The following is a 14,992-nucleotide window of genomic DNA, read 5'->3' on the forward strand; positions in this document are numbered from 1 at the left end:
TACCTTGTCTTCTGTGAATATTACTGACTTATACATTTTAACCCTGTACATGATTTCTTACCTGCGGCTAGAGAAACACAACATTGCTCCTTTTCTTTTGTGATTTCATTTAGCCTATATGGTACATCCATAAGTGTAGGTGAAAGAAGTGGCAGAGAAGGGACTCTTCCTACTCCACACATTTGAACTGAACCCAGCGAAAGGTGTTTCACGAAGGTTGAACCATTCTGAACAAAGCTGTAACAAAAGTGATGGAGTTTAAAATACTACTTGTAGAAATACAAAACTTTTTAGCAGTTTTATTTTACTTGGTTTCTTTTCCTCAAATGATTTTTCTACACAAATGTGTAACAATGGTAATATTAGTTGAAAAAAACTTTCAATTTGGTTAGATTTCAAAAGTACTTTCATTTCACCCATGATTTTAGCTGGCTTTAAGTCCATGGATTGTTGTAAAACAAATGGTAAAGTTTTGTTCTTTCTGAAATTATACCCTAATTAATTTGGTGGCTCTCACTGGTATACTTCAACTGGTGGTTTCATTTTAGGGAAATTCATCATTAAAGGCAAATTTCATTATAATAATATTTTTTCTCTAATTGATGAAAAATTAGATGAAGAATTGTACATACTCTAAAAATTGTATCAACTTAAAAAGTTGGTGAATAAATAGAAACAAATAAGATAAAACAATTTAATTTTCCTATTTACATGTTTTATTAGCTTTTAGAACAGATTTTAATGTCTAAATTTATTTTTGTATGCTATAGACTCAGGATGCTAATAAATTTACTATATACTTAAAAACTTTTTCAGCTCTATGAATCTATGGCAATTCCTCATGTTTTAATCTTTTAAGAGCATGTATAAAGTGACTCTGTATATAGTTTCTATATACAAACATGACTATATGTTCAAGCTTTGCTGGATATACCTTGACATCTGCTTCCATGCTATATCCAGAAGAGTGGTATATGCACCAATTAGTATAGCATCAAAGTAACATGGGATAAGATAACGTGGGATCTGCTTCAGGTAGAAGAACATAGCCTGCAACCATTTACCAACCTGTTATAAAAATAATTTTAAAAGTTAATTTGGTATGTGTACAGGCTAGGTGTGTTTTAAAAGGTAAATCTAAACATGCAACTTTACTACCTAGTAATCTTATCAACCAAATTTCCATTTATTAGAACTAAAAGATTATGAAGAAAGGAAGAAAATGGTTCAGATTAGAAAACAATGTAAATATTATATATAACATGGTAATATAATTTCTATTATGCCCTTGAATTTTTTTGGACTGGAATACTGCTCCACTTACTTCAGCAATAGTTCCTGATCGTGAAATAAGCCGGCTGCTGACATAGTCAATCATCCAATCTCCAGATCTCAAATTATCACAAAAAGGATGCCCCAAGTCATTCTTTGGTCTTATTTCTGCCAATACAGACATCAATCCTGAAAATTCAGAGACAAGTCATGGCGTGTTATTGGGAGAGTCAATTTGTTCCCAAAGCTCCTAGTCTCAGTATTCCAGTCTCTATTCCAATGATTTGGGGTGAACACATAGAGGATAGAGGCAGACACAAGAACTGCATAGTCCACGATGGCGTTTAACATGGTTGGAGATAAATGTGACAGTACTGGCTTGAACCAGGATACAAAGCCATATTGAAGGGGACTACTGTCACAAGAGCTATGCAGAGCTTTCCAAGATTCATAACTTTTGGGACTGGGCTTATTCTTTTGGATTTTAATGTTATATAATATTCAAAGGTAACTGGCATGGTTTCCCTGCCCTAAGGCATCTAGGGAAAGAGAATTGATAAATCTGTGTCTTTTCATGTTGAAAAGTGGTAGATTCACTAATACTCAGGCAAGATTTAAGGAAATCATAGAATTGGGTTTCAGAGAAGGCAAGAACATCTATGGTGATAAGAATAAAATCTGCTTTGGAAGGAATCTTTGAAATATAACAGGAGGTAATTAGAAGTAAACAAAGTATCAAAATGAGGTATGTAGGCATATCTTCAATCCTTATAGTCCTCAATTAGAAGCATAAGAATTCCTATGCATACCTAGATTTTATTATTTCAATGACATACCAATAGTACTTCTTTCATCATTCAATAAAATAACTTCTACTTTTACAAAATTATATGGCTTCACTGACTTCATTTTGACTAAATTTATTTATTTAGAATTTAATGAATTTTACTATTTACGTAGCATCTTTTGAGAAATTAAAAAAACGTACATTTAAGATTAAGTTCTTTCCCTCAAGGGACTTACAATCTTCTTTGGGAAATAAAACTTAAAACATAAAAAAGCTGGAAAACAGTATAAAATAATGTTCTACATAAATGTTAGCATTTTTATGGAAGGCAAGTAATGCTTAGTAAATGTTAGTTCCACTGTTGAATAATGGAACATCGTGATGAAAACAATGTTTTAGAAAACAGATCTGATGACGACCAATAAAATGAAATAATTTGTGGAAGCGGTAACAAGGGTTAGAAAACTTTTTAGTTTATTTTGTAGACAGGACTTAGTCCTAGAATAGGATGATAACTGTGGAAATAAAAAGGATATGGTATACCAAAGAAAATAGGGGAAAGAATCCGTGAATCATAATTACTGACTGAATACTGAGGATGAAGGCGGAAGACCCCAAAATGGATTCCTGGATTCCAAAACATCTAAATATACATTATTATAAGAAGTAGGGAAGTAAATTTTGTTCAGGGGAGAGAAAGGTCAATGCAGTGGTTAAGTCTGATTTAATCTGAGGCTGCTATTAACAGCCTGCAGGAAATATTCTGTGGGCTGTTGAAAATATTAAACTATCAGAGGGAAAAGGTATTGGTATAAAGAAAAAAATCAGGTAAAAAGAATGGGAAGAATCATTTCATTAGGAGGATAAACAGAAACAGTAAAGAACCAGACTTAACTTTAAGAAGACAGGCTAGAAAAGGAGCTAACAAAAGTGTGGTCTTTTCAATCAAGTAGAAGAAGGAGTTCAACAGCACAAAGTGAAAATGGAGTAGATAATTGCTTAAAACTGGTAATATGTACACTTCTTTATCACTCACAGCACAAAACATTTTGTGTTAAAAATGAGGGTGTTTTTGGCTGGGTGCAGTGGCTCATTCCTGTAATCCTAGCACTCTGGGAGGCCAAGGCAGGAAGATCACCTGAATCAGGAGTTCAAGACCAGCCCGGGCAAGAGCGAGACCTGTCTCTACTGAAAATAGAAAAAATTAGCCGGGTGTGGTGGCATGTGCCCGTAATCACAGCTACTCAGGAGGCTGAGGCAGGAGAATAGCTTGAGCCCAGGAGTTTGAGGTTGCTGTGAGCTAGGCTGACGCCACAGCACTATAGCCTAGGCAACAGAGTGAGACTCTGTCTCAAAAAAAAAAGAGTGTTTTAGAAAAACAAATGGTCCTAAGTACAAAAAAAGTCTCAAAAAAGTTTATTGAGAGCTTCTTATGTGCTTAGTGTTGCTTAGTGTTGTAGGAGGTATAAAAGCTAAGAAACAAGAACCACAAAAAAGATAAAACTTACATTCTTCTTTTTCAAGGTATAATCTACTTAGTGGAGTTTTAAAGCTAATAATTTCCAAATCCTTAGTGGGAACTAGGTGCTAAGTGTTTTACATGTGTTAACTCCTTTAATCCTAACCATAATCCCTTGTGGTAGGAACTACTATTATCTCCATTTTACAGATGAGGAAACTGAGCCATGGAGAGTTTAACTACTCCAAGGTTATACAACTAGTCAGTGTAACCTAGGGAGTCTGGTTTTAAAGTCTGTTTCTTAACTGCAATGATAAGAATCACGAAAAATTATACTAAATATCAAAATAAGGTGATTTATTTCAAGGGTCAAGTAAGAGGTATAGAAAAAAACAGAATGGGTGCCTGGAGGACAAAGAAGTTACTATAAAAAGAAATAGTTTTATGGAATATGTATGCATTAAATTGGCCCTTAAAGATGAACTAGATGGACAGAAAAATAAGGAGTTAAAAAAAGAGGCATGGGCCAGGCGCGGTGGCTCACGCCTGTAATCCTAGCACTCTGGGTGGCCGAGGCAGGAGGATCGCTGGAGCTCAGGAGTTCGAGACCAGCCTGAGCAAGAGCGAGACCCCATCTCTACTAAAAATAGAAAGAAATTATCTGGCCAACTAAAAATATATATAGAAAAAATTAGCCGGGCATGGTGGCGCATGCCTGTAGTCCCAGCTACTCGGGAGGCTGAGGCAGAAGGATCGCTTAAGCCCAGGAGTTTGAGGTTGCTGTGAGCTAGGCTGACGCCACGGCACTCACTCTAGCCAGGGCAACAAAGTGACACTCTGTCTCAAAAAAAAAAAAAAAAAAAAGAGGCATGATAAGTGGAAAACTTCATGAACCAGGAACACAGGTGTGATAAAGCATATTTGTTAGATAAATATTTAGGAAAACATTACCAACTAGATGGATTCAATGGAGAGTTAAGTATTCAGTTCCTTTAACTCATGTTACAACTACTCTAATTATATATTTTACTGTAAGTTCTCTTTATAGGATAAAACAAATATGCAACAAAAACTTTCCAGTTAGATGAAAAAAAAAAAGATGAGTGTATTACATTACAATCTAGTCCCATTTTGGGCCCAAACATGCATATTCTGTTTCTTGTTATATACAATAAATCAGATCAAGAAGCATTAAGGTCAAAGTATACATAAAGAGCTATAAATGACCTTAATGGATGACACAGAACTAGTAATTCTAGGTAAAACTGACTGATTACTTTGTGCCACATTCTGTTTTTAGTACTTTACCTGAATGGTCTCATTTAATCCTCACAAAGGCCTTCTCAATTAGGTTAATAATACTATTATAGTATACTAGTATTATTAATACTATTCACATGTTATAGAGGCAGAAATTGAGGTACAAAGAGGTTATGTTACTTGCCAAAGGTCAATCAATGAGTAGGAGGCAGAGCTATAATTTAAACCCAAGCAGTCACACTCTGAGCCCATACTGTTATGTCTATAAAGAAGATACCAGACGACCCTAAAAGAAAAACACAAAGCTTAGTGATCCTTCTACTTGCTTACCTTGAAGACCTGCATATTTAAGGGCTGACCAGTTTGGTATGGTGTAGCACCCTCCACCATCTTCCTGTTCTTCTGATTCACATCGGTAAAGTATCTGATTTAACTCACCCAAAGTTAATTTAGAGGCAATACTAAGAATTGGAAATAAAGATAAGTGGTTAAATATACTGAAATTTCACTTGCTATCAATAGAAACAAAAGAAGAAAGTCTGAATTATGATTATAAAATGTCCTAGCAATGTTTTAGGAACTCAGCATTCAAATACACATATACAACATACATTATAAATAATAATTAGTGGGCCAAACATGCCAAAAATTCAATTAGAAGTAACATTACTCCCAAACCAAGGAATTAATCAAGTGTCAAATTTTATTTTTTTATTTTAATTTTTTTTAGAGACACGGTCTCACTCTATTGCCCAGGCTGCAGTGAGGTGGCACAATCATTACTACAGCCTTGAACTCCTGGGCTCAAGTGATTCCCCTGCCTCAACCTCCTGAGTAACTGTGATTACAAGTGTACACACCAGGCCTGGCTATTTTTTTTTTAGGATAATATGAATGATTTTATTTAAAATCTTTCTATATGTTTCTATAAAATTATTTTCACATTTAATAAAAACTTATTTATTTATTTTTAATTTCAAGATATTATGTGGTACAAACATTTTGGTTACATGTTATGACTTTGCCACATCCAAACCATGATTTTAGACATGCCCTTCCTCACCTACAACGCTCACCGTGTCCATTAGTTATGAGTTTACCCACCCCTACCTCCCTGCCCTGAAAGAATATTACTACTGTGTGAGCACCTTAGTGTTGATCAGTCAGTGCCAGTTTGATGGCGAGTACATGTGGTGCATGTTTTTCCATTCTTGTGATACCTCACTTTGAAGGATGGGCTCAAGCTCTATCCAGGAAAATATAAGAGGTGCTAGATCACCGTCATTTTTTTATAATTGTGTAGTATTCCATTGTATACATATACCATATTTTATTAATCCACTCATGGATTGACGTGCACTTGGGTTGTTTCCACATCCTTGCTATAATGAATTGTGCTGCCATAAACATTCGAGTACAGATGTCTTTATTATAGAATGACTTTTGTTCCTTTGGGTAGGTGAGGCCTGGGTATGTTTTAAAATTTTTTGTAGAGATAGGGTCTCACTATGTTGCCCAGGCTGGTTTTGAATTCCTGGCCTCAAGCATTTCTCCCCCCACCCCCCCACCCCCCGCCCCCACCTTGGGCTTCCCGAAGTGCTGGGATTTTGGTGTGAGCCACGACGCCTGGACAAGTGCCAAATTTTATTGATTAGAAGTACACTGGAAAAATCTTTTGGTTGCTGTACCTTTTATCTTGTATTTTAAAAAAATCTTTCTATTTCGGACTTAGTTTTTTCCCTCCTTTGTATTCTCTAAAATGAGACATCAAGAACTTTTTATGCTAGTTCTCTTAAACTCAAAATACTTATAAAAGGGCCAGTAAAGGGATAATCAAAAGTCAAAGTTAACCACCTAAGAAATCATAGGGTCTCTGCCTTTGCATTCCCCTCCCAGTCCCTTCTCTCCTCTTCTAAGGTTCCTTCTCTCCCCTTCTAAGGTTGTAATGCCCCTCAGTTTTCTTGAATAAGAAACCAGGATTTTCTCAGATAAAAATCCTTCTTGATAATGATCAGAGGGAAGTAACTACTATGTTGATTTCCCTTTGTTCAGTTAGAAGTGAGATCGTATAACTAACCACACCTGAACAGAACTGAAACTGTATTTTCTTGTGCTTCTAGCTGCTCAGGACATTTCGTTTTATATAACTGCCATTTTATGTGAACACATATACTCTTGTATTTTCTTCTTTCTCTCTTAGTTCCATCTCCGCCTGAAAATCGTTGCCAGCTGTGCTTTGTTCCCACCATCTCAGCCTTGCTCCTTATAGCTACACTCTAGTAGTCTGAGTCACGCCTGAGTTACATCAATCAGCAGCCTCAGTACCAATGTAATTCTAGCTTAATATTTTTCAACATGTGGCCAATGGACTCCTTGTATAGAAATTATCTGGGGAGCTTATTAAACTGCAGATTTCTTGGCCTTGCCCCAAGATAATCTGAGGTCTGAGGAGGAATGTGCATTTTATAAGCATTCCATAGAAACACAAAGCTGCTCCATCACAGATTTTTTTTAGAATGAAACTACTTACTAAGAATAGTTTGAATTAAGAGTTAATATCCTTAACAACAAAAGGTCTTATAAAACAAAAAAAAATTGAACACAATAGAAAAATGGGCCAATACATAAAATGACACCACAAATAAATACAAATGGCCAATAAAAATATTTTAGGTTAACTAATAAAGTAAATTAAATGTGATATTATAATATTTTAAAATGTTTTATATTTACCAATTTTATTATTAATAGTTAATATCAATCAGTAAATACCAAACACTTTCTAAGTGTTTTACTTAAGTAATTGTCACAACTCTGTATGAGAGGTACTATAATTTCATCTATTCTAGCTTGCCCAAGGTCTTACTTCTTATAGCTAATAAGAGCCTGATACTAAATTCAAACCCAGGGTAATATTATGATATTTATACACATATATACTGGTTTTTGTCTGTGGTTCCTGGCTCATAACTCCAATAGTTCTTGTTATAATTTTGGGTCATTTTAGGTTTCAGGAGCAGGCCTCAGAAACTGAATCTCTCCCTCTGACCTTCTGTTGTCCTCCTTTCACCTGTCCAAGGCAAGACTCTAACCTAATTGTGGGTCAAAAGACCCTCATTTCAGAGAGGGTCCTGCCCCATACCCTCTCTAGGTAGGAATACCCTCTCTCAGGAAGGAATGCTGCATAGAGAGGCCGGGAAGATTCTAAACAGACAGGCCTTCCTGGGTTTAGATCTTGCGCTTTTTGTCCAATCACGTTTCTGCACAGTTGTCAATCATGCCTACGTAATGAAGCCTCCATAAAAACCCAAAAGGACAGGGTTCAGAGAGCTTCTGGATAGATGAACACATGGAGGTTCCTGGAGGATGGTGCACCCAGGGAGGGTATGGAAGCTCTATGCCCTTTTCCTCATACCTCATCCTGTGCATCGCTTCATCTGCATCCCTTGTAATATCCTTTAAAACTGTGGTCCCCAACCCCCGGGGCCATGGCCCATTACTGGGCTGTGGCCTGTTAGGAAACGGGCAGTGCATCACCACCTGAGCTCTGCACCACACCCACCTGCCACGATGCTCCCACCCCCACCCACAATCCATGGAAAAATTGCCTTTCCTGGTGCCAAAAAAGCTGGGGACTGCTGCTTTAAAATAAACCGGTAAATGTCTTTCCCTGAGTTCTGTCAGCTGCTCCAACAAATTAACTGAACCCAAACATGGGGTCATGGAACCCCAACTTGCAGCAGGTCAGTCAGAAATTCCAGAGGCCCAGACTTGCGACTGGTATCTGAAGCGGGGGCAGACATGGGGACTGAGCCCTCACTCTGTAGGATCTGATGCTATCTCCAGGTAGATAGTGTTGGAACCGAATTACAGGACACCCAGCTGGTATCTGTTGTTTGATGTGCACAGAAAAATCATGTCACAGAAATCTTCTTCGGTATTTTTTTTTTTTTTTTTTTTGAGACAGAGTCTCGCTGTTTTGCCTGGGCTAGAGTGCCGTGGCGTCAGCCTAGCTCACAGCAACCTAAAACCCTTGGGCGCCAAGCGATCCTCCTGCCTTAGCCTCCCGGGTAGCTGGGACTACAGGCATGCACCACCATGCCTAGCTAATTTTTTCTATTTTTAGTTGTTTGGCTAATTTCTTTCTATTTATAGTAGAGATGGGGCCTTGCTCTTACTCAGGCTGGTCTCGAACTCCTAAGCTCAAGCAATCCTCCCGCCTCGGCCTCCCAGAGTGCTAGGATTACAGGCATGAGCCACCAAGCCCAGCCTCTTCTTCAGTATTGATTGTCATGGTTTGAGAGCAGAGGAAGAAAAACCAGTTTGAGTCTTTCCAAAACACCCAGATAGTCTGGTTCTATACTCCGTGCTCTTAAATACTACATTACATAATAACATACTCAGTATTGGTAAGGTGGAAACTCTTAGATAGAGCTGAAAGTATCAATTAATATCTCTCTGGAGGGAATCAGTATGTATTAAAAGCCTCAAATATATGGATGTAGTCTAACCAAAAAATTCCAGTTCTGGAAATTTTTCCTAGTATTAATGATAGCAAACATATATCCAGCACTTACTATGTGCCAGGTATTGTGTTAAGTGATTTATATGTGTTATCCTATTTAATCCATACAAAACCTAAGAGGTAGTTACTATTATAAGGCCCATTTTCCAGATGTAAAACTGAGATGAAGAAAGTTCTAAATAACTTGTCCAAGATCATACTGACTGTGGTGAGGATGAAGTTAAACCCATGTCTAAACTTTAAAACCCACACTCTTTGGTACTATGTAGTACCACCTAGTAAGGGAATAATTAAAGATTTATGCAAAGATGAATGTTCAAAAAATGGAGATTGATTAAATAAATTATGGTATAGCCATATAGTAGAATATGTTAATAATTTTAAAAAATGATAGGGTAAAAGGTATGATGTATGCAACTTAGTCTCAAATAGTTCAGAGAAGTTGTGTGTGTGTGTGTGTGTATGTAGGCATTCACGTATTCATATCTATAAGAGAGACTACACATGCATGGGAGAGCACACGTCTGAGCACACACACAAATGATAAAGCAATAGGGTAAAATGTTAACAATAGGTGATGGCTGACATTGCTGGCCCTTGGACTATACTTTCAGAAACAAGGATATAGAGCACCCTTAAAACTGCTTAAATCAGTCTACTGGTAATTTATCAGTTATTAAAGTGGCAAATCGCCATAAAATAAGGCATACTTACGAAGCAAAAGGAATTTTTAATATAGGACTTGAGTTGTCAACAGCAAGGCTCCCAGATTTAAAGTGAGGACTGAATTGTGTCAGATGATTTCGAAGAATTCCAACAGCAACTTGCGCATGTGGATCAAGACTAACTCTGAAAACATTAATTAAAAATGATTAATTTTTAGGAGTAATTTATTCAAAGTTAACAGGATATGCAAACTATTTTAAATATAAGTAAAGTCAATAGTTTCAACTCTAATTAACATACCTGAATATAATAACACTTCCTGGAGACAAGTTTTCAAATTCTATTTCTTGAACATATTCATTGGGCCCTTTTGTGGTAACTCCAGCTTGTTTAACAATTTTACTTTCATTAAGCTTGAAAAAAATTAAATTAAAAAAATCGATTCAACAAATAATTCTTATGTCCTTAAAATATTAAACAGAGTTGTAAGCTGAGAGTCCCAAATACCTGAATATGTTCTCTAATTTCTACTGTGATATTTGGCATTCCATTGATTGAATTCTCATCCTTCCTATAGGGATTTGTATTTCTCTCAACAGTTCTAGCTTCAAGAACTACTTCTTCAATTTTGCCTAGGAATACATAAAAATTATAAAAAAATTTTATATGAAACCATCTGAAACTAGGAATTGCTAACGTGGTTTCAAATCATTTAACTTAGAGTTGAAAATAAAATATCAATTAAAAAAACCCAAACAGTTTGAAAGTAGATGATTCTATCCAAGATGTATTTTTCATATAAACTTCTTAAGAAAAAACAACTTAATTGACAAAGCATTATTTGAAAAGAGATCTTAACAACTAATAATGGCTTAGCTCTGGGGAACAATCTATGATCTTCCTAATTTTGAGCATAGACAAGTAAATTGTTTGAAAGGCTTACATTTTTAAAAAACTAGACTATTTCAAAAATATAAAAAGTAAAGAAAAATTTTTTAAAAACACAGGTCCTGCTACCTAAGAAAAATTTACAAATACAAGTGAAGATCCTGAGTACCCTTTCTTCTCCTTGAGAGGTACTGCTACTTACAATTTAGTGTTCATTACTCCTGGCATTTTATTACATATAAATATTATATTCTTAAACAGCATATAATATTATTTTCCATATTTCCAAGTTGTATTAAAATGAATTCAAGTTATATACATTTTTCTGCAACTTGCTTTCTACTGGTCAACACTGTATTTTTTAGATTCATTCACATTGTTACATTAACTCTAACACATTTATTTCAAATGCCAAATAATATTCTACTATATGAATATACCCAAATGCATTCATTCTATTAAAATTGTCTCTAATTTTTTTCTACTATAAATAATGTTGCAATAAATAGTCTTATGCATAACTTAATGGAAATGTATGAGAATTTTTTCAGATATATACCTAGTAGTAGACTTGCTGGGTCAAAGAATATACAAAATTTGAACTCTGCTATTTAAATAACTTAAGCTTTAAACTATTAATCTGAAAATAAGTAATAGTACCTTTTGATGCAGAAATTCTACCTCTTGAAATATACACTAATAAGACTGTTCAAAATAAAATATTCTTAGTATATAGTCAAAAATGAAATAAAGAACACTAAACATACTAAAGAATATTAAAAATGGAATGCTAACATAACAAAATATGAGACATTAACATAATGAAAATCATAATTTTGTGGATTGACAACTGTTTTAAGACTGCTCAATGACCAAATAAAACCTGAGATAATATTGTAATCTTTTTTTTTGAGACAGAGTCTCACTCTGTCACCCGGGCTACAGTGCAATGGCATCACTGTAGTTCACTACAACCTCCAACTCCTGGGCTCAATCCTCCTGCCTCAGGCTGCCAGAGTAGCTGGGACTATAGGGTGCATGCCACCACATTCGGCTAATTTTTAAATTTTTTTAGAGACGGGGTCTTGCTCTTGTTCAGGCTGGTCTCGAACTCCTGACCTCAAGCGATCCTCCCACCTCAGCCTCCCACAGTGTTAGGATTACAGGCATGACCACTGTAATCTTCAGCCAATATTGTAATCTTCATTCACTCAATCAATCAGTAAACTTGGACAGTTGCTGCATGCACAAGCACATGCTATGCTATAATATATATATATTATATATAATAGTAAGGAAATAAAATATACACATATCTAGAAAAAAATCTAGCAATAATATGGATATATTTCAGGCACATATTTTGTAATTGTTAAACAGGTGACATAGACTATAATTGCTATATATTCAAAAGAGAGAGAGATCACTGAGTACTTATAGAAGGCTTCTCAAAGCAGGTGAAACTTTAGTCCTTGAAAGATGTAAACAATTGATATACAGATGGAAGTAAGACTACTTGGGAAGCAGTGAAAATATCTATTTGGCTGAAATGGTGGAGTGGCATAGGACTAGGATGGTAGATGAGGATGGATTATGAAAAGCCTTAAACGCAAGGTTAGAATATTTTCCATCTTAATTTATATATATGCATGCACATACACAAATACACACCTATACACATACATATATGCAAATAAATATACATATATTGTCCTGAGCATAAGAGAAATACATATTAATCTTATACAAACTAGGAAATGTATTAAGATATAAACGAAAATATTTCACAACTCAAAAAATGTTAACATTTGGGAGTATTTCTGTCCAGGTTTTGTTCCTTGCAGTAAAAATATAAGTTACCAAAAATTTCTAATTCTTTTTTTCAACTATGTCCACACTTGTACTCTGTTATAATATATATGACATATAACCATGATTTAAAGTAACATTATATTAATAATATAATTTAATATAATGATATGCTATAATTATAATTTTTAGATTGCTTTACCAGGGATGCACATTTGAGGCACTTCCTTGCTATAAAATGAAGTCTTAGGATTTCTGAAAGCAGTTCTAGATACAGCAACAACAGACTGATGGATACTAGGTGAATGCCTTGTTACTGCCACTATGTCTTCATCAACTTGATCCACATATACCTGAGAAATAGAAAGAGTAACTAGGTTAGGGCTCAAACTGGAAACTCGTGCTCAGATTGGAAAGATTTATTCTGAAACTGGACCTTAAGAAACAAATTTATGAAATTTAGTTTTCTTGCCTGAATAAAACCCTTGGCTCCAAGCTCCTGATGAAGTTTATTGATAGCACACCTGGCTGCAATAATTCCACTTTGGAAATTAACTTCACCTGTATTTGATGGCAATGCTCCAGGATTCCACTTAGTGTAAAATCGTTCTTCAGAAACCACTGAAATCTGAACAAAGTTAAAATTTAGCCACGTATACATTTTAACTACAATGAGAGCTTTTGATAAAAGTGTTCAAAGTTGTTAGCCATGTAGATTTTAAAAAACAATACATAAACAAACCTGATGAGGTACTAATTCATCATAGCCTTTCGTACTTCCACTAGCACAACATGCCATGGAAACAATTGTTGAACTTGGAAGAGCATCGTATGCTGATCTGTGCTAGAAAGAAACCACAAAGCAAAAGTTTACTTTCTTTCACATGCAAAGTGCCATTCTATAGCATAATGAAGTAAAAAGATAATTACATAAATATATTTTATAAGATACATTAATTTGTTTTTAAACAAAACATTGTAAAAACTATGTGCTACAATCACTTATAAATCTAAGCATTACTTTGAAGTATATGGATATTATTGCCACTAATTATCAGAGAGCTAAATATTAAAACATTTAGCAAAATAAGTACATACATGAAGATGATTAGATGCTTACCACAATAGGACACTCATTGTCATGGGTAATATCCATAAAAAGGGCGTGTGCGATAGCAGGCATTAAAGGCCTCAAACAGGGCTGAACAAAGGATCCAACAGGTTCTCCCCCATATCGGTAAACTAATCTGCCCTCTTCATGACTGTTATAGGCACTCATAGCCTCTGCAGAGCATTACAGAATATTTTAACAATCTCGTTATTTATGTCCAAGAAGAGGTGAGATTTCTTATTATGACTGATTTTCACAATAAAGACATCAATGTTATCAAAAATGAAACTGCTTTCAGCATTTAAACAAATGTCCATTAGTTTAAGTGACAAAAAAGTCTTCCTATAACTTAACTGGAGAAATGGCACATGTAAGGAAAAGGGAACGTATGTTGTTTATTAGGATGTAAGATATACAAAAGCCATCATAAAAAATTTAGAGAGTACATCATATATCCAGGTAGGAGATGAAAAACAGATTTGTATATTTTCAACAATTAAAAAATGGCTTTATGTGTGAGCCATCAGTTCATCCCACTGATCTTTCAATTTGAAATGAGGTATCTTACACCAAAGTAGAGATTTTTACTGATAATAGACGGCATTATATTAGAAAACTTCATATATACTATTTCAGAGAACATTAACTGTGTTAAAAATTATTAAGCATTGCATATAAAGCTATAAAATGCCTTTTAATCTATTTAAACAAAAGCTAAAGTTTTAGATGGGAAATACATTCCAACAAGCCTACCTCTTATTAAGGAACTAATGCCCAGTCTAGTAACAAAGATATTGTCCAGATCTTCGCTTCCTGTGAACAGTTCAGCTACTACATATAAATTGGGTTGCAATTTCCTAGCAGCATCCAACATGTACTGCAAAAAGCATAGACATAAATGTAACAGAAAGAGAAAAGTAAGATAGGGGAAAAGGAAGGAGACAAAACTGGCATGGTTTTGACATAGGAAAATATGTAGCAAGACAAAATGGAAATTTAAGAATTTCCAAATATATTTCATTATGCATATGTAAGAAAACATCAAACACACCAATACACATAGGAAACAATAGAATTTGTAAAGAGAATACAACAGTTAAAAAGGAAGATGAGATTTTACAAAGATATAGAGACACAAAGGGAAAAGAGGAAAAATGTTTAGTGTCATATTAAAAAATGTAAATCATAACACACCTCAATTCTGTCAGGCTTTCC

The 14,992-nt window shown here is 35.0% G+C and overlaps 1 protein-coding gene across 1 annotated transcript in view; it reads right to left on the minus strand.

Annotated features, from left to right (window-relative positions):
• AGL (amylo-alpha-1, 6-glucosidase, 4-alpha-glucanotransferase) overlaps window positions 1-14,992 on the minus strand; it is a 63,800-nt gene that overhangs the window by 33,756 nt on the left and 15,052 nt on the right. The window contains exons 11-22 of the mRNA XM_045547463.1: window positions 14,531-14,654; window positions 13,787-13,950; window positions 13,409-13,510; window positions 13,139-13,294; window positions 12,869-13,019; window positions 10,477-10,601; window positions 10,270-10,382; window positions 10,018-10,152; window positions 5,109-5,239; window positions 1,325-1,461; window positions 935-1,068; window positions 62-237 (exon numbers count right to left, since the gene is read on the minus strand). Of these exons, the coding sequence (XP_045403419.1) occupies window positions 62-237; window positions 935-1,068; window positions 1,325-1,461; window positions 5,109-5,239; window positions 10,018-10,152; window positions 10,270-10,382; window positions 10,477-10,601; window positions 12,869-13,019; window positions 13,139-13,294; window positions 13,409-13,510; window positions 13,787-13,950; window positions 14,531-14,654 (1,648 nt within the window). The remainder of the gene's footprint in view (window positions 1-61; window positions 238-934; window positions 1,069-1,324; window positions 1,462-5,108; window positions 5,240-10,017; window positions 10,153-10,269; window positions 10,383-10,476; window positions 10,602-12,868; window positions 13,020-13,138; window positions 13,295-13,408; window positions 13,511-13,786; window positions 13,951-14,530; window positions 14,655-14,992) is intronic.

This window comes from Lemur catta, chromosome 3 (genome assembly GCF_020740605.2).
Source record: "Lemur catta isolate mLemCat1 chromosome 3, mLemCat1.pri, whole genome shotgun sequence".
NCBI classification, from domain to species: Eukaryota; Metazoa; Chordata; class Mammalia; order Primates; family Lemuridae; genus Lemur; species Lemur catta.